We start from the raw sequence: 21,724 nt of genomic DNA, 5'->3' as shown, positions 1-21,724 counted from the left end.
CTACATGACATAAAAATAACAAGTGGATGTCCTTAACAGAAATACTTTCAAAAAATATGTAACATAATGCATTCAGGGATGTATTGCAGGGTAGAAAATTCACTTTTTGTCTTTGTGCATGTGTGTGTGTGTGTGTGTGTGTGTGTGTGTATCCCTAATCATTTTTTAAGAAGGTAGTTTTTCCTTAGGAAGAGAGTGGACTTCATCTATCACCAAGGAGCTAAAGACCAAGAAGCCTGCAATTGCTAATTCAAAGACAGGGAGGTCCCAGGGGCAAGTACGTACTGTGATTTCCAACATTGTGTGTTATTTGTTTGGAGAAGTTCAAGCACTTACTGAAGTATATTAAAATTGTGGCTATAGACTACCATGAAAGTATTACAGAAGAGTGGAATATACCACATTCCTGTTGCTCATTTAACTGTGAACTCCTCACCCCACAACATGTACAATATATATGCTAAGGTATCCTGACACCAATTTGCAGGCTCAAATTTGTCTTCTTATCAAAGAAGCAAAAATGTAGTTCAGACTGACCTCATTGCGATATTCCAAGCAGTAATATTTTCTTCCTTTGGAACTTGGATTATTACCTTTACAGTGCACTCCCAACATCATTCTTAATGAAGTGGAATTATAAGAAATATATATTTATAATGAAGAGCTGTGATCAAAATAGATGTCAGGTAAAGACAAATAGTCATCTGAGTTGGAGGACACTATTCCATGCATGATGTCCCTGTTAGACATTCCAATCTCATCATGATATTGACTGGATATTTACTCAATGCTGGCCATATTAAAATGTCTGAGATACTTTCCTTCAAATAACATGTCACATTAGTTCACAATAGGGGAAAATATAGAAAATAATATTTAAGATCATATATACAAAGTTTCAAGTAGAAAATTGAGACAATAATATCTATAAGAGTTCACAAGAAAATCAAACCTTGGGGTATGAATTGTGGGAAAAAGGGCAAACAGTCATAAAAGACCTCATGGGGAAACCAGGTGTTAAGCTGTATTTTAAAGGAGGGAAAAATTTGAAAGTGAGATGAGAAGTCATTCTGAGAAGGAAAACCATGAGCAAGAATCTACAGCCAGGAATAAGCATAGTATGTTTGGGAATGATTAACAGATGTATTTGGCTGAAGTTACAGCTTTATGTAAGGGAATTACAACAAATGTATTTAATGTGGATAGTAGTTATACTTTAAAATGTGGGGATTATTAAAAATTTCTGAACAGAGAGAGTAACAGACAAACCAGTGTTCTTGGAAGGCACATCTAGAAATAAACTGACATAAAAAGAAACTCTGCCTATGTTCTTCCACTGCTGCTTTTCTTTATAATGATCACACATCCTCAGTAGTCCTTAGTTGTGCTTTATTGTTCCTGATCTAATCACAACCATGCTTCTCAGTCCCCTTGCCTAGAAGTTTGCTTGGAAACCTCAATTCAACAGCACTCCTACAGACCCAAACACCTTCCTTTAGACTTGGAAATATTAGGGGAAAAACAACTAGTTTACTGCAGCAAAAAGAGTATATGCTTTGGAATTAGAGAGAACTCAATTTAAATCTGTATTCCAAAAATATATTATTTATAAGATCTTAAGCAATGATTTAACCTACCTATACCTAAATTTAATCTGTAAAAAGATTAAGTAAAAAGTAAAAAGGGGCTACTTTGCAAACAAAGCTGAGATAAATGAAGGATACTGGCACATAAAAGAATCTAAAAATGTGGATATTTTTTGTTTCACTTTGAATTCATAAGCAAAAGGAAATCTGAACTGAGAGAGAAGCTGTAAAGATCTAAAACTTTTTTAAATAAAGGAAATGTTTAAAAATTTTTAAAATGCCAACAACAATTTTGAAGAAAACTAAGAAGTCACACAACCAACATAATTATTTTAATTTAAAATATTTCCTGGTGAACTTTTTTCTCACTATGAACATGTTTTTACATGTTTGCAATCATTTGGCTTATAAAACTTTCATTCTATTTCTTTCATTTAACATAAGTGCTTTGCAAGGTTATTATTTAATTTCACAAATTAGTTTTCATAAATACATAACATTTCACTGAATAATAGTATTAAAGTTTATATAACAGTTTGCCTATCATTACACAGTTAAAGTTTTTAATTATTTGCTGATATTAGCAATGATGAAATAACTGTTTTGTCCTCGGATGAAACTCAACACCCCACAACTTTAGCATCAATAAGAAAGAATGCAAGCCACTTCATCTTTTAAAGGTTTGTATTAGTCTGTTCTCACTCTCCTATGAAGAAATACTCAAGACTGGGTAATCTATAAAGAAAAGAAGTTTAATTGACTCACAGTTCTGCATGGCTGGTCAGGCCTCAGGAAACTTACAATCATGGCAGAAAGTACTTCTTCATAGGGCAGCAGGAGAGACAATGAGTGCTGAGAGAAGGGGGAAGCCCCTTATAAAACCATCAGATCTCACTATCATGTGAACAGCATGGGGGAAACTACTCCCACGGTTCAATTATCTCCACCTGGTCCCGCCCTTGACTTGTGGGGATTATTACAATTCAAGGTGAGATTTGGGTGGGGACACAGAGCCAAACCATATTAGGTATCAAAGATACTAAAGTGACCAAGTATAGCAATATCTAACATATTCTCACTGGAATCTCTGACTCTTACCAGGTGCAGTGGCTCGTGCTTATAATCCTAGCACTGCGGGAGGCCAAGGCAGGAGGATCACTTGAGCCCAGAAGTTCAAGACCAACCTGGGCAAAATAGTGAGACCCCATCTCAATAAAAAATTAATAAATTAGCCAGGAATGGCAACACACGCCTGTAATCCTAGACACTTTGCAGGGCTGTTGTGGGCAGATTGCTTGAGCTTGAGAGGGCGAGGCTGCAGTGAGCTGTTATTACATCATGGCACTCCAGTCTGGGTGACAGAGTGAGACTATCTCAACAACAACAACAAAAAGGAATAGAAAAAGAAAAGGAAATCAAGTATGAAAATTTGTAAGTGTGGAATTTTGCAGTATGTTAAATTCTAGATTCTCCTTATTTTCTACGTTATCAACAAAAATAGGATTAGAAGTAAATGGCTCTATTTGGAACCAAACATACTTAAGCTTTTATTCAATAATTACAAGAGCAGAAGAAGACTCAAAGGTCATTATCATTAAAGAGGCAAAGGACTACTGGCTGGATACTATCAGAAAGAACAGCTGTGGCTTGGTAATAGTAGCTTTATGGGGAGAAAAGTTCTAAGTAATAGCTCAACACACAAAGATATTTCTGAAGAAATATAAAACCTCTAAAGGATTTAAATGATTAACTAAACAAAAGATCCCAATACCACACTGAAAAGAAGCAAATGTTTTTTATTTCAATGTACTCTATGTAGCTCAAATAATGTAACTGTTAACTGCATGGAAACAGGAAACATAAATCAATTTCTTGATAGGCAGAAAAATCATTAGTAAATCAGTAATTTGTACATCAGGGAAAATGAAAAAAAAAATCTTGAATGTTGGCTCTACCTATGTAATTAATGTAATGAAGAAAAATGTGGTTGTGTCCTAAAGGATCTGATGCCTCTAGTCCTTTTTAAGGACACCTGAAACTTCTTTATTTTGTTCCAGAGAAAGTCATAGGAATTGGGCTAAATTACAGGGTCATTTTTATCAGTAGATGACAGAATTTCCACATAAGGTGTCAAAGAAAGGAATTCAAGTTAGGTTAGAAACAAGCAACCCACTTACTGGTATATTTCCCATTACCAAATAGAGTTTCTACTTTATGGGGACGTTACCACAATTTACCACCCGTTCTGGGAATTGTTCTCGTCACCATGACAAAAATTTTATACACTAACAAAAAAGATTCTGAATAAGAATCCCACAGAGAAAAAGGTATTTAAATGATGGCTCTATGAAACATAGCTTAGTGCTTCTCATATATAGTTTAGAGGTATTTTATAGTCTAGTGGGAAGGAACAAGGACTTTGGAGGCAGTTTACACTCCAGATTCACTAACTCTAGATGAGTAGTTTTTAACACAATAGTAAACCTCTCTATGTTTACTAATGTGTAAGCTATTCTAATTTTTCTTTTCTAATTTGTAAACTGGGAGAATAATAATGTTTTCACAAATTTGTTGCAAGGAATAAATGAGAATATATATTAATACATACATACATGTACATAAGAAAATATACACCTACGTGTGTGTGTATATACATATACATGGGTGTATATGTATATACACACAGAGAGAGAGAAAGAAAAAGAGAGAGACAGAGAGGGAGAGGACACTTTGCACAGTACCTCGTATATGGTATGTACTCAAAAGATAGTAGCTATTTTTAAATGTTAAGAGACAGCTTGATATAGTGAAAAGAGCATGACGCAAGGTAAAATGACCTAGGATCTAGCCCCACTATTGATTAATTTTCTGACCTCTGGGCAAGACCCTGTTAGGCCTCAGTTTCCATATTTGTTAAATGGGGAAAATAGTGACTGTCCGTATATCATAGAGGTTGCTTTTTTGAAAAAAGAAATGGGATAATGACATATAAAAGAAATGTGAACATTACTAAGTAATAATGAATGCAAAGTATTTTATAATTAAAATTCTGTCACTTGAAAAACATACTCTTTCTTATTTGGAGAAACAAGAGAATATGGAAGGAGAAAGACCAATTCAGAATTTCAACCTAAGCAAACTTTTGGTCATTATCTCAAAATAATAGCTTTTGACTTCTCTTTTCTATAATTAAATGGTTAATTTTAATGACATATGACCCAAAAATGATTGTCAATGACCAGGCAGGAATGCAGTTACTTTATTATTCAAAACAGATAAACTCCATAAAAACTTACTATGTACTATTTCATGCAAGCTGCTGCACTACACACAGAAATACAGATGAATAGGACAAGGTCTTTATCCACAGGGTTCACAAGTCCATAGTTGGCAATCAGTCTAATAGACAGGATGGTATAATGGAAAAAATTTTAAGTCAAATAAATTTGTTTAAATCCTAACCCTTTCACCTATTTGCTATATCCCTTACAAAGTACATATCCTCCTTGAGTTTATGGTCTCATCATAAAATGTAATAATAATATTAATACTTATCTGATTGGGGTATTTTGAGTCCTCATCAACTGGGATGACATATAACACATGTAAAGCATTTGGAACACAGCAGATGCTTTAATTACCATTGTCTCCTTTCCTGAATAAAGTACACAAATGAATGACACATCCAGCCCAAGGTAAAATTTAATTAGTGTCATTTTAAAAAGTGCCACAAAGGAAGATGTCACATCTGGTTAGGAGAACTGGTAAGGCCTCATAGAAGGTGTGGTACTTGAAATGAACCTTGAAGTATGTAAGATTTTCAACACACATAGTTAAAGGGCAAAAGCAGTAAAAGTAGACGAAAGGCATGGGATAAAAAAAAAAAAAAGACCTGGGTTAGAAAACAGTTGGGTGTGCTTAACAGCATTACTTCATTATGGGAGGAGAATCTTTGGTAAATAGAAAACAGAGACAGAGACAGAGAAAAAGACAGAAAGGTAGTTTAAGGTCCCATGATGAAAAGTCTTGATGGACACAGAAAAGATTTTGTACTTAATGGGAGTACTGACAGTTTGTACTGACAGTTCTTCAGTAGCAGCATCATTTGGTTAGGTCGGAGATGGCAGCAATTTCTGGAAATAAATTGAGTACTAAAAGAAATGTCAGTTTTGAAAGGGCTTTAAATGGGAAGAATTTCAGAAACTTATATGTAGAAAATAATTTTCTCTTAAGGATGACCCAACAGAAAGTAAGGCCAGGGATAGGTATCATTGTATTACTAGACAAAGAAACTAGGAGAATTTCCACGCTTAACCCACAAACCAAGGTGGGCTATGAGAGATCTTACCCTATGTCATACAAATTAACATTAACAGCAGAGAGAGAAAACAAACTCAGGATTCCATCTTCTGGGTCTGTTACTTGAGACAGCATTTCCTCTCTTAAGCATTTCTGAAAGATAATTATCAGGATAACAAGAATAAATTCTCAAAAACATGCTCTTATGCTGAGCATGCAAAATGGGTAACTGTGCAGGCAATTGAAAATTATACAACTGAAGTCTGAAAAAAAAATGTGTGTGTACTTACCTCATCTGTTAACTCAAGGGAAACAGTAAGATTTAAAAACTCTAAATGTGGAAAATATTATTATAATCATTTCTGGGTGCCTCATGAAGATAGGCAGGCTGCCTAAGTCACAAAAACTTCAAGGAAAAAACAGTTGCAAAATTAAACAATTTTCCCCTCTGACCACTGACTATCTAACAATGAGAATAATCTACAAACAAACACACTCGGATTCTCCCTCTCTCTCTCTCTCTCTGTGTCACACACAAACACACTTCTAGACACTGACCTATTCCGTTGGCTATGTTGCTGCTGTGATGCGGTAAAATATCCCTGAGAATTAAGAGAAACTGGGGATTCCAAAATGTAAGAGAACAAGACAGAATTTGCCTTGTCTTTCCAGTCCTCTCTATATACATTTTTTCTATCAATCAATCCCTCTCTGAGAGACAGCCACTTCTGTCAGGGAATTTCAAATATGAAAAGAAAATATTTATAGTAAGTAAAAGACAAATGATTTGGGTTCTTTTTCAGAAACAAACGCTTTTCTCTCCCATTCTTTCTCTAATAATGCCCAAGGGCAAATCTTAGACACAGCTCTGTTTTGTGACTAATACAGGGTTCCATGAGGAAATTATCTAGCATTCTAGGTAAGATAAACACAAATGTTAGGCAATCTCTTTTGTGGAAACCCAGATGGGGTAGTTTAAGAAGTCATCTGATTCAAGAGAATATAATGGTTGGTGAATCCAATTAATTTTAAAAGTGTAGCTTCAGAAAAGTGTAGACAAGACAGAAATATGGCACCAATGGAAGCAATATTGAGGACTTAAGCCTGTCAGTTACTTCCTACTTTGATTCTGAATGGTACATGGTAAGTGGTTCTACAGCATGAGTGGTAGAATCAACTCTATCCACACTGAGACGTTTTATAGCATTTAGGTAAAAATGGCAGTTTCGAATAAACAAAAGAGGGGGAAATAAACCTCAACTAGTTATTTACAGTATAGCCTTGCAAGAAAGTTGACAACTCTACAGGTAAAAGCATGTACTTTAATTCAGACAAGCACCAGTTTGATCCACATTACTGCTTCTAAATGACCTAGAGGTTAAAGTAAGGAGTACAAAGTGTGCTGCTCAAATATGACAGCATGATGAAATGGGGACAGGTGGGCTGGCAAAAGCAATTTAAAAATATAAATTAGTAATTAAACACAATAATTCTTGAGGTGGAAAACAATTACTCTAAATATCACCTCCACATACCCCCAGCATTATAAAAGCTGCAGATGTTTCAATTCAGAAAACATTTTCTAAAAACACAAACAAAAAGGAAAACCTAAAAGCTACATAGAAAAAAGGATAAACCCAGCATATAAACAGAACAAAAGACAAAAACCACATGATTATCTCAATAGATGCAGAAAAGGCCTTTGACAAAATTCAACAACCCTTCATGCTACAAACTCTCAATAAATTAGGTATTGATGGGACGGATCTCAAAATAATAAGAGCTACCTATGACAAACCCACAGTCAATATCATACGGAATGGGCAAAAACTGGAAGCATTCCCTTTGAAAACTGGCACAAGACAGGGATGCCCTCTCTCGCCACTCCTATTCAACATAGTGTTGGAAGTTCTGGCCAGGGCAATTAGGCAGGAGAAGGAAATAAAGGGTATTCAATTAGGAAAAGAGGAAGTCAAATTGTCCCTGTTTGCAGATGACATGATTGTATATCTAGAAAACCCCATTGTCTCAGCCCAAAATCTCCTTAAGCTGATAAGCAACTTCAGCAAAGTCTCAAGATACAAAATCAATGTACAAAAATCACAAGCATTCTTATACGCCAGTAACAGACAAACAGAGAGCCAAATCATGAGTGAACTCCCATTCACAATTGCTTCAAAGAGAATAAAATACCTAGGAATCCAACTTACAAGGGACGTGAAGGACTTCTTCAAGGAGAACTACAAACCACTGCTCAATGAAATAAAAGAGGATACAAACAAATGGAAGAACATTCCATGCTCATGGGTAGGAAGAATCAATATCATGAAAATGGCCATACCGCCCAAGGTAATTTATAGATTCAATGCCATCCCCATCAAGCTACCAATGACTTTCTTCACAGAATTGGAAAAAACTACCTTAAAGTTCATATGGAACCAAAAAAGAGCCCGCATCGCCAAGTCAATCCTAAGCCAAAAGAACAAAGCTGGAGGCATCACACTACCTGACTTCAAACTATACTACAAGGCTACAGTAACCAAAACAGCATGGTACTAGTACCACAACAGAGATATAGATCAATGGAACAGAACAGAGCTCTCAGAAATAACGCCGCATATCTACAACTATCTGATCTTTGACAAACCTGACAAAAACAAGCAATGGGGAAAGGATTCCATATTTAATAAATGGTGCTGGGAAAACTGGCTGGCCATATGTAGAAAGCTGAAACTGGATCCCTTCCTTACAGCTTATACAAAAATTAATTCAAGATGGATTAAAGACTTAAATGTTAGACCTAAAACCATAAAAACCCTAGAAGAAAACCTAGGCATTACCATTCAGGACATAGGCATGGGCAAGGACTTCATGTCTAAAACACCAAAAGCAATGCAACAAAAGCCAAAATTGACAAATGGGATCTAATTAAACTAAAGAGCTTCTGCACAGCAAAGGAAACTACCATCAGAGTGAACAGGCAACCTACAAAATGGGAGAAAATTTTTGCAACCTACTCATCTGACAAAGGGCTAATATCCAGAATCTACAATGAACTCAAACAAATTTTCAAGAAAAAAACAAACAACCCCATCAAAAAGTGGGCGAAGGACATGAACAGACACTTCTCAAAAGAAGACATTTATGCAGCCAAAAGACACATGAAAAAATGCTCAGCATCACTGGCCATCAGAGAAATGCAAATCAAAACCACAATGAGATACCATCTCACACCAGTTAGAATGGCGATCATTAAAAAGTCAGGAAACAACAGGTGCTGGAGAGGATGTGGAGAAATAAGAACACTTTTACACTGCTGGTGGGACTGTAAACTAGTTCAACCATTGTGGAAGTCAGTGTGGCGATTCCTCAGGGATCTAGAACTAGAAATACCATTTGACCCAGCCATCCCATTACTGGGTATATACCCAAAGGACTATAAATCATGCTGCTATAAAGACACATGCACACGTATGTTTATTGCGGCATTATTCACAATAGCAAAGACTTGGAACCAACCCAAATGTCCAACAATCATAGACTGGATTAAGAAAATGTGGCACATATACACCATGGAATACTATGCAGCCATAAAAAATGATGAGTTCATGTCCTTTGTAGGGACATGGATGAAATTGGAAATCATCATTCTCAGTAAATTATCGCAAGGACAAAAAACCAAACACCGCATGTTCTCACTCATTGGTGGGAATTGAACAATGAGAACACATGGACACAGGAAGGGGAACATCACACTCTGGGGACTGTTGTGGGGTAGGGGGAGTGGGGAAGGATAGCATTAGGAGATATACCTAATGCTAAATGACGAGTTAATGGGTGCAGCACACCAGCATGGCACATGTATACATATGTAACTAACCTGCACACTGTGCACATGTACCCTAAAACTTAAAGTATAATAATAATAAAATAAAAAAAAAAATAAGGATAAACCATGGAGTATACAATTCTAGACTTACACTGTACATAATATAGATATTTAATTTGTGTATATATGTATTAATTAAAATAAGATCACATCTGTTTTTCCAGTTAAGAAATAATGAATATATTTTTAATGAATAAATATAAATTTACATTAATTTAATGAATGAATATCACATTATATGAATATACAATAATTTAGTTTGTGAACACATTTGTTTGTTGGATTTTTAATTTATACCTACTCCTCGCTATACAAAATACATCGTATTAAATATAGTTATATCTGAATATTATCATATAATCACGATTATTTCATTAAGTTCAAATTCTAAAAGGGGAATTACATAGTAAAAAGGTAAGCACATTTTAAGGGGTTTCTGAGGCATATTGAAAAACTGACTCCAAAAAGACTACAACTAGACCCCTAGCAGCAAATATGAAAATACCTATTTCCACAAGTATTTCTTATAAATAAGGAATGTTACCATTTTCTTATTTCTGAGTAGTTTATAGTCAAAAATATCACACAAGCTTAATATGTATGTCTTATTAATAGAGTTACAAATTATGTTCATGTTATCATTTTTTACCAAATATTGTCCATTTTTGCTTACAAATGAATTTCAGAATTATTTCATTAAGATTCCTCCCTAAATAAATTTACCTGATACTCACTGCAATTAGATTAAATTTGAAAAAACTTTCTACAAAACGAAATATTCTCATCCTGGAATACCATATATATTTGTGCATAAGAAAGTCTCTTTTATATTACTCTGTGATATTGTCACATTATTTCTAAATTTACTTGCTAAGCAGCTGCATAGAAAAATTATATCTATGTCCCAATAGTAAATAAGACACTTTTAACAATATATTTTCTATGTGGGCATTGCTAATATAAGAAAAGTTTATTTGTTTTCTAAGTGAATCATCTAACCTAAACTCTTATTGGTCTTAACGAATTTTTAGTATGTTCTATTTGGATAATAATAACCTATGAATAATAATATGCATGTGCTATGGTTTGAAATGTTTGAGCCTTGCCAAAATTCATATTGAAATTTAATCCCCAATGCAACTTTTATATATTTTTTTAATTTTTAATTTTTGTGGGGGAGGGCTTTTCAGAAGTGATTACATCACTCATTAATTGTATTAGTGCCTTACAGAAGGGATTGGGGGAGTGAGTCTGTCCTTTTTGCCTTCTCTGCCATGTAAGGATACAGAGGTGCCATTTATGAGTAACAGGACTTTATCAGACACTGAATCTGCTGACATCTTAATATTGGACTTTTCAGCCTCCAGAACTGTGAGAAACAAATTTCTGTTGTTTATAAATTTCTCAGTCTAAAGTATCTTGTTATGGGAGCAGGAATGGACTAAGATATGCATGGCTCATTATAATGTAATTTATTCTTTTTTTACATTTATTTTATAGAACTTCTAAAGTGTTGGTGAGAAGCATCTTCACCCAATTCCTGATGTCAATGAAAATAAATGTTTTATTGTTCTACTGTTAAATCTACGGTGGCCACTAAATTTCAAATAGATGTTCTTTATTATGTTATTAAAATATTATACTGCTTGGAACTTAGTAAACTTTGTTTTTAAATCAAGAATGTAGCCTGGATGTAATAAAATGTCTTTCTAGACTACATCAAGAAACTTTATCTCCTTCACCTAGTAATGTGATAAATTATATTAACAGATTTTTTAAAATATCAAACCATCCTTGCGTTTCTAGAATAAATCCTACACACTAGTACAAAATTACTTTCTTAAAACACTTGGAATTGACTTGCTAAAATTTTATTTATTGTATTTTTATCCATAATTGTGAGATTAACTCATAGTTTTTTTGTGTGTGCTCTTTTTGTCTGGCTTTGGTATCAGGATAAAGCTAGACAAAATGACATAATTTTCTGCAGGTAAATGCTCCCACTAGGAACAACTAGGAGAGGAAGTAAAACATGTAGAAAAAACATATTAAAAGGCATCAGGTGCTGTGAAGCAATGAAGACTAAAGGGAATAAAACTGCAGAGAGGACAGAACCTTTTAAAGTTGAGGTGAAAATCTGCAGCTTTCCTTGTGGGCATTTGAGGAACCTAGGCAAGGGCAACAGACTGAGAATCTTAAAACCAGGCAGAGACTAACTACTAGGGGGTGAAAAAAACTTGGAATCTTTGCTGCTTCCAACAGACTAGAGTGCCACAGTTAGAGGTTTGAGGACTAGTTTTACCCTCAAGATATTTACTGAATTCTAAAGCTAAATGGCTGAGGAAAATAAGGGTTTAAGCCAAAATTTTTGAAAAGCAAGGAGATTTCTCACAGTTTCACAGTGTTTCAGAGAAAAAGACTCACTAGTAGGAGAATGCCTAAAAATGACAGGAGCTATCTTAGTCCATTCAGAATAATGTAACAAAATCCCATAGACTGGTAGCTTATAAACAAAAGAATTCTCACAGTTCTGGAGGCATGGAAGTCCAACATCAAGGTACCAGCAGATTCAGTGTCTGATGAAGGCCTATTTCCTAGTGCGAAATAAAAAAGGAGTCTTCTTCCTGTATCCCGGTATCCTCACGTGGCCACAAGGAACAAGGCAGCTCTCTTAAGTCTCTTTTATAAGTATACTAATCCCATTTGTGAGGCTCTACCGTCATAATCTATCACCTCCCAAGGCCTCACCTCCTAATGTAATCACACTGGTTATTAGATTCAACATATGATTTTTTGGGGTACACAAACATTCAGATCACATAGGAGCTGAAACCTCATTAGGGATGGTAAAGTAACACTGACAATCCCCAACACTTTTTTTCCTGTCAGCAATTGCTGATACTGGGTACTGCTAAGTCTCCTTCTCAAGACATTTGCCAGATTCTAAAACGAAAGAGTACAGGAGGCTGAATAGACAAGGTTTCTGTGAAGAGCAGGAATTTCTATAGTCCTCTTTGGTGCTAAAAAGACAATGACATATCAGGCAGTTTTTAAAAGCTCTGCAGAGCCATATCCTACCAACAAGAGCAAACAAAGTACACTACAACTGCAACCCAATATTAACCCAAATCAGTCCATGATGGTACTAAGATGGTCAGCTTCAAACCACAACCCACCTGCCCATTCTATTTACTAAGTAAAGGAAAACATGAACCTTTTCTGGTGGAAGATAACACCACCTGGAATCTCTACATATTTTATACAATGTCTAACACCAACCGAAAAATATTAGAAAGAGAGAGGATCATATCACTGAAAACCAAGAGAAAAAAAATCCACCAATATGTATGTATAATATATATAAGAAGTAGTAAAGAATGATTTTGCATGTCTATAATTAATATGCTTAAGAAAACAGAGAAAACATAGACAAATTAGATAAAAAAGATGGAGCATTTCATCAAAGAATTTTAGTTTATATAAAAAAGTTAAAAAATATTCTAAAACTAAAATATACATATCTGAAATTCTAACTAAGTTTCTTTTTTTAATTCTACCAAGGCTTTTATATTGTCTTTGTACTAATTACCTTGAACATCATAGGAAGATAAGCAGACATAATACCAGGAACCATTTTTAGATGAAAAAAATGCAAAGGTCAATGAAGAAATGATGGAAGTAGCCTCTACATATCATTAAAGGTTAATAAATATAGCATGAGCTTTTATATACTGAAAATCTTCATGGGTAGTTACAGCAGAAACTAACATCTTTCACCAAACTAAATTATAAGGAAATCTTTTTATATATAAAGGACAAAGTAAGAGCAACTGTCACTTACAGGAAGGTGTGTGAATACAGCAAAGGTGCTACGAAGAAAGGCAATGAGGTCTACCAGGTAATCACTAGCTTTGTTGCCCAAATCTCCGGTCATCCAGTCATAGTCTGCCAGCTGTAGGAACTGGTCAATCTTCTGGTTTAAGTTGGTGTAAATCTCTTCTTCAGCTGCATGTCTAGCATCCTGTGAAAAAATATAAAATTTGAAAAATCACTCAGATTTCAATATGGGCAGAAATTTCTATGAGCTTAGAGCCATCTGACATATCCATTAAGTAACTGGGAATATAACTGGGAATACTGAGTCATATCACAGTCTTCTTTAATTTTTTTCTTTTTCAAAACCATTGTGTAGGTTTTTTCTAATTTTTTGTTTGCATCCTGAGAGATGCTAAAATGAAAGCAGAATGCCCAGATCATATAAGTTTGAGATACCTATATAAAAGATTCATGATTCATACACTAGCATATTAAAGGCTCTAAGAAGTATGGTGAGATTAATATTCTTACAAAAATATTTTCAGGACAAATGATCATACATTACTCCACAATAACCAGTATTCCAATGCTAAAATTCCATCAACACAGACTTCTGCAGAGTAACTTATGAAGTACCTGCCACCACATTCAATATTCACTTTCAGTCTGATCTTCCTTAACTTCTGTTAAATACTCCCTATTTAAAACTCTGTCTTCCCGTGGAATTCATGAGATGGTTTTCCCCCTGGATTTCCTTTTACTTCTCTGGACACAAATCACTTTCTTTGGATGATTTAATTAAATCCAATAGCTTCCAGTATCTCTATCTTCAGTACAGATCTACTCCAAAATCATTCTAATTCAAGAATCATATATGCAAGTGTTTCATGGACATCTCTGACCCAGACAAACTTTGAAATAAGTGCCCAGGCGCAGTGGCTCGTGCGTGTAATCCCAGAACTTTGGGAGGCCGAAGTGGGTGGATCACTTGAGGTCAGGAGTTCGAGACCAGCCTGGCCAACATGGTGAAACCCTGTCTCTACTAAAAATACAAAAATTAGCTGGGTGTGGTGGTGGGAGCCTGTAATCCCAGCTACTCAGGAGGCTGAGGCAGGACAGTTGCTTGAACCCAGGAGGCAGAGGTTGCAGTGAGGCAAGATTATGCCACTGCACTCCAGCCTGGGCGACAGAGCAAGACTCCATCTCAAAAAAAAAGAAAAGAAAAGAAATAAGTAGGTCCAGGTTGAGACTCACCATATTTACCACTCTTTACCTGTTCAACTCAGATCAAGGCAGAGATCTAAGCAAGATCTTAAATTCCATTCTTTCCTCCACAGTCAGAAAATGAGTTCTGTAAATTATATCTCCCAAATTTCTCTGTAATTTGTACTGCCCTCTACATTTTCACGTTTTAAAAGCCAGAATAATTTTGTAATATATTTACATAGTATAACATAGTTGGTGCCTATGTTTACTAATGTGAACAATGCTTTATAAAATTTGATTGATAAATAAAAATTATACAAAAATTATATATTTGTCATGTACAACTTGATGTTTTGAAATATGTATACACTGAAATGGCTAAATTGAGCTAAGTTTGATGCAAAAGAAACTGCTTTTAATGCCAAAAACCACAATTACTTTCGTACCAACCTAATAATTAACATATGCATTACCTCACATACTTATTTTATAAGGTAGGAATACTTAAAAGTACTCTGCTAGCATTTTTCAAGAATATAACACAGTTATTAACTATAATCATCATGTTATAGAATAGATCTCTTGAAATAATTCCTTCTATCTAACTGAAAATTTCTATCCTTTGACCAAAAACTCCCCAGCCATATTCCCCAGCTCTGGTAACTATCATTCTATTTTCTGTTTCTATGAATTCAACATTTTTAGGTGCTACGTATGAGATCATGCATATTCTTCTTTCTATGCCTGCCTTATTTCACTTAATACAATGTCTCCATGAGGTTTCCATGCTGTTGCAAATGGCAGGATTTCCTTCTTTTGTAAGACTGTATAGTATTGCATTCTGTATACATACTACATTTTCTTTATGCATTCACCAGTTGACAGACACTTAGGTCAAATCAATATCTTGGCTATTGTGGGAAATGTTGCAATGAACATGGAAGTGCAGATATCTCGATGACATACTGATTTCACTTCCTCTGGAAATATACCCAGTAGTGGGATTGCTGAAACATATGATAGTTCTATTTTTAATTTTTGGGGGAACCTCCATACTGTTTTCCACAATGGCTATACTAATTTACATTCCCAACACCATACAAGGGTTCCCTTTTCTCCACACCCTCTCCAATACTTACCATTTGTCTTTTTGATAATAGTCACCCTAACAGGTGGAAAATCATATACCATTGTGGTTTTAGTTTGCATTTTTCTGATGACTAATGATGTTGAATATTCTTTCATATACCTCTTGGTCGCTTGTATGTCTTCTCTTGAGAAATGTCTATTCAAAAGCTTTGCCCATTTTCTCATCGGGTTGTTTTCTTGCTATTGAACCATTTTAGTTCTTTATATATTCTAGAAATGCACGCCTTGCCAGCTGTATCATTTGCAAATATATTCTGCCATTCTTTTTTTTTTTGAGATAGAGTCTCACTCTGTCACCTAGGCTGGAGTGAAGTGGCACACTCTTGGCTCACTGCAACCTCCATCTCCCAGCTTCAGGCGATTCTCCTGCCTCACCCTCCCGAGTAGCTGGGATTACAGGTGTGTGCCACTATGCCTGGCTAATTTTTGTATATTTAGTAGAGATTGGGTTTCACCATGTTGGCCAGGCTGGTCTCGAACTCTTGACCTCAAGTGATTCACCCGCCTCAGCCTCCTAAAGTGCTGGGATTACAGGCGTGAGCCACCATGCCCTGCCTGTTCTGCCATTTTGTAGGTTATCCTTCAACTGTTGATTGTTTTCTTTGCTGTGCAAAAGCTTTCCTGTTTGATATAATCAATCTCATTTGTCTTTTTTTACATTTGTTGCCTGCGCTTTTGGGGTCATAGCTTAAAAAAAATCATTGCCCAGACCAATGTTATGGAGATTTTTCCCTATATTATTTTGTAGTAATTTTAGTTTCAGGTCTTATGTTTAAGTCTTTAATCCATTTTATGTTGATTTTTATCTATGGTGTGAGATGAGGAACAAATTTCATTCTTGTAAATGTGGATATCCAGTTTTCTCAACACCACTTATTTTTTCAGAGACTATCCTTTCCCCTTTTGTGTGTTCTTGGCATCTTTGGCAAAAATTAACTGACTGTACATGAGTAGGATTATGTCAGGGTTATTTTGTTCCACTGGTCTGTATGTTTTTATGCCAGAATCATGCTATTTTGATTATTATAACCTGTAGTAGATTTTGAAGTCAGGTAGACTGATGCCTCCAGCTTTGTTCTTTCTGCTCAAGATTGCTTTTGCTATTTGGAGTCTTAGTGGTCCCATATGAATCTTACTATTGTTTACTTTATTCCTACGAAAAATGCATTAGAATTTGAATAGGGATTCCATTGAATATGTAGATCACTTGGGGTAATATGGAAATTCTAACAATGTTAATTCTTCAATCCACAAACTAGGATATCTTTTTGTTTATTTCTTCAATTTTTTCTTCGATGTTTTATAGTTTTTCAACAGGTCTTCTAAATATTTCAATGAGCACTTCTATACTTTCATATTTACATTACTTGTATAATAATCTTAAGGTGTCCTTGAATTTCTGTTTTGCTAAAAGTCTTTTTCATTAATAGTCTTTATTTTTTAGTGTTTTAGGTTTAAAGAAAACTTAAGCAGAAAGTACACTGCCTTTGTATATACCACTACCCTCCATGCTACTACCCCTATTTAAAATTGGTGTGGTACAATTTTTACAATTAATGAAACAATATTGATATTTTATTATCAACTAAAGTCCCTAGTTTACATTAGGGTGTAATCATTGTGATACCAAGTTCTGTGGGTACTTAAAAATGCATAATGTCACTAATTCACCATTACAGTATCATTTAGATAGTTTCACTGCCCTAAAAATCTACTGAATTCCACCTATTCATCCATCCAGGATTTTCTCTACTGATTTTCTCTACTGGTTTTCATTTTCATTGATTTCTGCTCTAATTTTCATTATTGGTATTATTATTATTGCTCACTTTAGATTTAAATTGTTCTTTGCCTAGTTTCCTATGGTGTAAATATAGATTATTAAATTTAGATCTTTCTTCTAATATATGCTACTAATGGTACAAATTTCCCTCTGAGTAATGCTTTCACTGCATCTCACAAATTATAATAAGTTGTATTTTAATTCTCGTTTATTTTGAAATATTTCTCTTAAGACTTTTTCTTTGACCATGTTTTATTTTGAAATATGTTGTTTAATCTCCAAATAATTTGATATTTTCTATCTTTCTGTTACTCATTTCTAGTTTAATTTCATATGGTCTGATAGGAATGTTAGTATAATTCCTATTTAAAGGATGTTCTATTGCCTAGAACATGGTGTGTCTTGGTGAATATTTTGTGTAAGTTGTTGTTGGATAAAACATTCTATAAATGTCCAGTAGATTCACTTGATTGATGGTGTCAGTCATTTCAACTATATACACACTGATTTTTCTGCCTCCTGGATTTGTCAGTTACAGTAGAAGTATTCCAGAAATTTTAATGAGAATAGATGTTATCGTATAAAATAAGATTTTAGTATCTTTCAAAATACTCATATTTTTCCTTCTTTGATCTTCTAAAGTAGTAAGTAACTTTGAAAAATTTTCCAGTACTAATCATTCACGTATTCCTAACCATACTTCAATCCCTCATTTATTTGTATGTACTTTTAGATTTTGCTCAGAATTGTTTTGGCTATTCGTGTTCTTTTTTTAGTTCCCTATGAATTTTATGATTGTTTTTTCTGTTTCTGTAAAAGATGACACTGATACTTCGTTAGGGATTGCATTGAATCTATAGATTGCTTGGGGAAGTATGGTCATTTTAACGATATTAATTCTTCTGATATATAAGTATGGTATTTCTTTCCATTTGTTTGTGTCCTCTTCCATTTCTTTCATCAGTGTTTTGTAGTTTTCATTGCGGACATTTTTCACCTCCCTGGTTAAACTTATTCCTAGGTATTCTAATGTTTTTGAAGCTATTGTAAATGGGACTGCCTTCTTGATTTCTTTTTTACTGTTTCATTATTGAAGAATAAAAAGGTTACTGATTTTTGTATGTTTATTTTATATCCTGCAACTTTACTGAATTTGTTTATCAGCTCTAAGAGGTTTTTTTTTTTTTATACTTTAAGTTTTAGGGTACATGTGCACAACGTGCAGGTTTGTTACATATGTATACATGTGCCATGTTGGTGTGCTGCACCCATTAGCTCATCATTTAGCATTAGGTATATCTCCTAATGCTATCCCTCCCCACTCCCCCTACCCCACAACAGGCCCCAGAGTGTGATGTTCCCCTTCCTGTGTCCATGTGTTCTCATTGTTCAATTCCCACCAATGAGTGAGAACATGCAGTGTTTGGTTTTTTGTCCTTGCTGTAGTTTGCTGAGAATGATGGTTTCCAGCTTCATCCATGTCCCTACAAAGGACATGAACTCATCATTTTTTATGGCTGCATAGTATTCCATGGTGTATATGTGCCAACTTTTCTTGATCCAGTCTATGATTGTTGGACATTTCGGTTGGTTCCAAGTCTTTGCTGTTGTGAATAGTGCCGCAATAAACATACGTGGGTGTGTGTCTTTATAGCAGCATGATTTGTAATCCTTTGGGTATATACCCAGTAATGGGATGGCTGGGTCAAATGGTATTTATAGTTCTAGATCCTTGAGGAGTCACCACACTGATTTCCACAATGGTTGAACTAGTTTACAGTCCCACCAACAGTGTAAAAGTGTTCCTATTTCTCCACATCCTCTCCAGCACCTGTTGTTTCCTGACTTTTTAATGATCGCCATTCTAACTGGTGTGAGATGGTATCTCATTGTGGTTTTGATTTGCATTTCTCTGATGGCCAGTGATGCTGAGCATTTTTTCATGTGCCTTTTGGCTGCATAAATGTCTTCTTTTGAGAAGTGTCTGTTCATATCCTTCACCCACTCTTTGATGGGGTTGTTTTTTTCTTGTAAATTTGTTTGAGTTTATTGTAGATTCTGGATATTAGCCCTTTGTCAGATGAGTAGATTGAAAAAATTTTCTCCCATGCTGTAGGTCGCCCGTTCACTCTGATGGTAGTTTCTTTTGCTGTGCAGAAGCTCTTTAGTTTAATGAGATCCCATTTGTCAATTTTGGCTTTTGTTGCCATTGCTTTTGGTATTTTAGACATGAAGTCCTTGCCCATGCCTATGTCCTGAATGGTATTGCCTAGGTTTTCTTCTAGGGTTTTTATGGTTTTAGGTCTAGATGGAGCCTTTTAGTTTTTCTAAATGAAAGATCGTATCATCAGCAAAGAAGGACAATTTGACTTCCTGTTTTCCAATTTGGATGCCTTTTATTTCTTTCTCTTCTGACTGTCCTAGCTCAGACCTCCAATACTATGTTTAATAGGAGTAGTGAGAATGAGCATCCTTGTCCTGGGGAATGGTTCCAGCTTTTGCCCATTCTTAAAGGAAAGGCAGTCAACCTTTTCCCATTCAGGATGGTGTTAGCTGTGGGTCTGCTATATGTGGCCTTTATTATTTTGAGGTATGTTCCTTCTATATTTGGCTTGTTGGGAGTTTTAATTGTGAAGGGATGTTGAATTTTATCAAATGCTTTTTCTGCATCTATTAAGATGACCATATGGTTTTTGCCCTTCATTCTGTTGATGTGAAGTTTCACATTTACTTATTTGCATATACTAAACCATCCTTGCACCCTTGGTCTAAATCCCACTTGATCATCGTACATTATCTTTTAATTGAATTCAGTTTTCTAGTATGTTGCTGATAATTTTTGCATCTATTTTCATCAAGAACATTGGTATGTAGTTTTTTGTTGTTCCTTTTCTGGTTTTGGTATCAGGGTAATGCTAGCCTTACATTATAAGTTAGGGAGAGTTCTCCCCCTAATTTTTTGGAACAGTTTCAGGAGGATTGGTATGAGTTATTCTTATATGTTTGGTGGAATCTGGTGGTGAATCCACCTGGTTCTGGGCTTTTCTTTGTTCAGATACTATTTATTACTGCTTCAATCTCACTGCCTATTATTGGTCTGTTCAGGTTTTCCATTCCTTCCTGATTCAATCTTAGTAGGTTGTACATTTCCAAGTATTCATCCATTTCCTATGGATTTTCCACTGGTTAGCATATAGTTGTTCATAAGAGTCCCTGATGATCTTTTCTGTTTCTGTGGCATCAGTTATAATGTCTCTGTTTTCATTTATAATTTTATTTGAGTCTTCACTGTACTCTTCTTGGTTAGTCTAGCTAGTGGTTGCTATCAATTTTACCTTTTCAAAGAACCAACTTTTTGTTTCATTCACCTTTCCATATTTTTCTTTTCAGTTCTACTGTGATCTGCATTATTTCCTTCTGATATTGTGGATTTGGTTTGTTGCTGCCTTCCTGTTCCTTGAGGTACATTGTTAGATTGTTTATTAGAAATATTTCTGCTTTTTGATGTAGATGCTTATTGCTATGAACTTCCCTTTTAGTACTGCTTTTGTTGTGTCCCACAGGTTGTGATATGTTGTGTTTCCATTTCATTTGTTCCAAAAAACATTTATTTCCATATTAATTTCTTCATTGAACTAATGGTTGTTCAGGAGCATGTTGTTTAATTTCCATGTATTTGTATAGTTTCCAATGTTTCTCTTGGTATTGATTTCTAGTTTTACACCATTGTGATCTGGGAATATACTTGATGTGATTTTGAATTTCAAAAATTTGTTGAGATTTGTTTTGTGGCTTAATATATGCTCTATCTTGGAGAATGTTCCTTGTGCTGATGAGAAGAATGTGTATTCTGTTATTGTTGGAAAAGATGTTCTCTAAATGTCTGTTAAGTCCTTTTGGTCTAAAGTCCAGTTTAAAACAAATGTTTCTTTTCAGATTATCTGTCTCAATGACCTGTTTAGTGCTGGCAGTGGGGTGTTAAAGTGCCACAATTTT

General features: G+C 34.9%; 1 protein-coding gene across 4 annotated transcripts in view; it reads right to left on the bottom strand.

Moving 5' to 3' along the window:
- EXOC6B (exocyst complex component 6B) overlaps positions 1-21,724 on the bottom strand; it is a 660,637-nt gene that overhangs the window by 278,228 nt on the left and 360,685 nt on the right. For all 4 annotated transcript variants that reach the window (XM_054545544.2, XM_024241893.3, XM_063713219.1 and 1 more), the window contains 1 exon segment: positions 13,616-13,795. In XM_054545544.2, coding sequence (XP_054401519.1) covers positions 13,616-13,795 — 180 coding nt within the window.

Source organism: Pongo abelii, chromosome 12, assembly GCF_028885655.2.
Source record: "Pongo abelii isolate AG06213 chromosome 12, NHGRI_mPonAbe1-v2.0_pri, whole genome shotgun sequence".
NCBI classification, from domain to species: domain Eukaryota; kingdom Metazoa; phylum Chordata; class Mammalia; order Primates; family Hominidae; genus Pongo; species Pongo abelii.
Note: the sequence above shows the minus strand (reverse complement) of the source record. Positions and strands in the feature narration are given on the sequence as shown.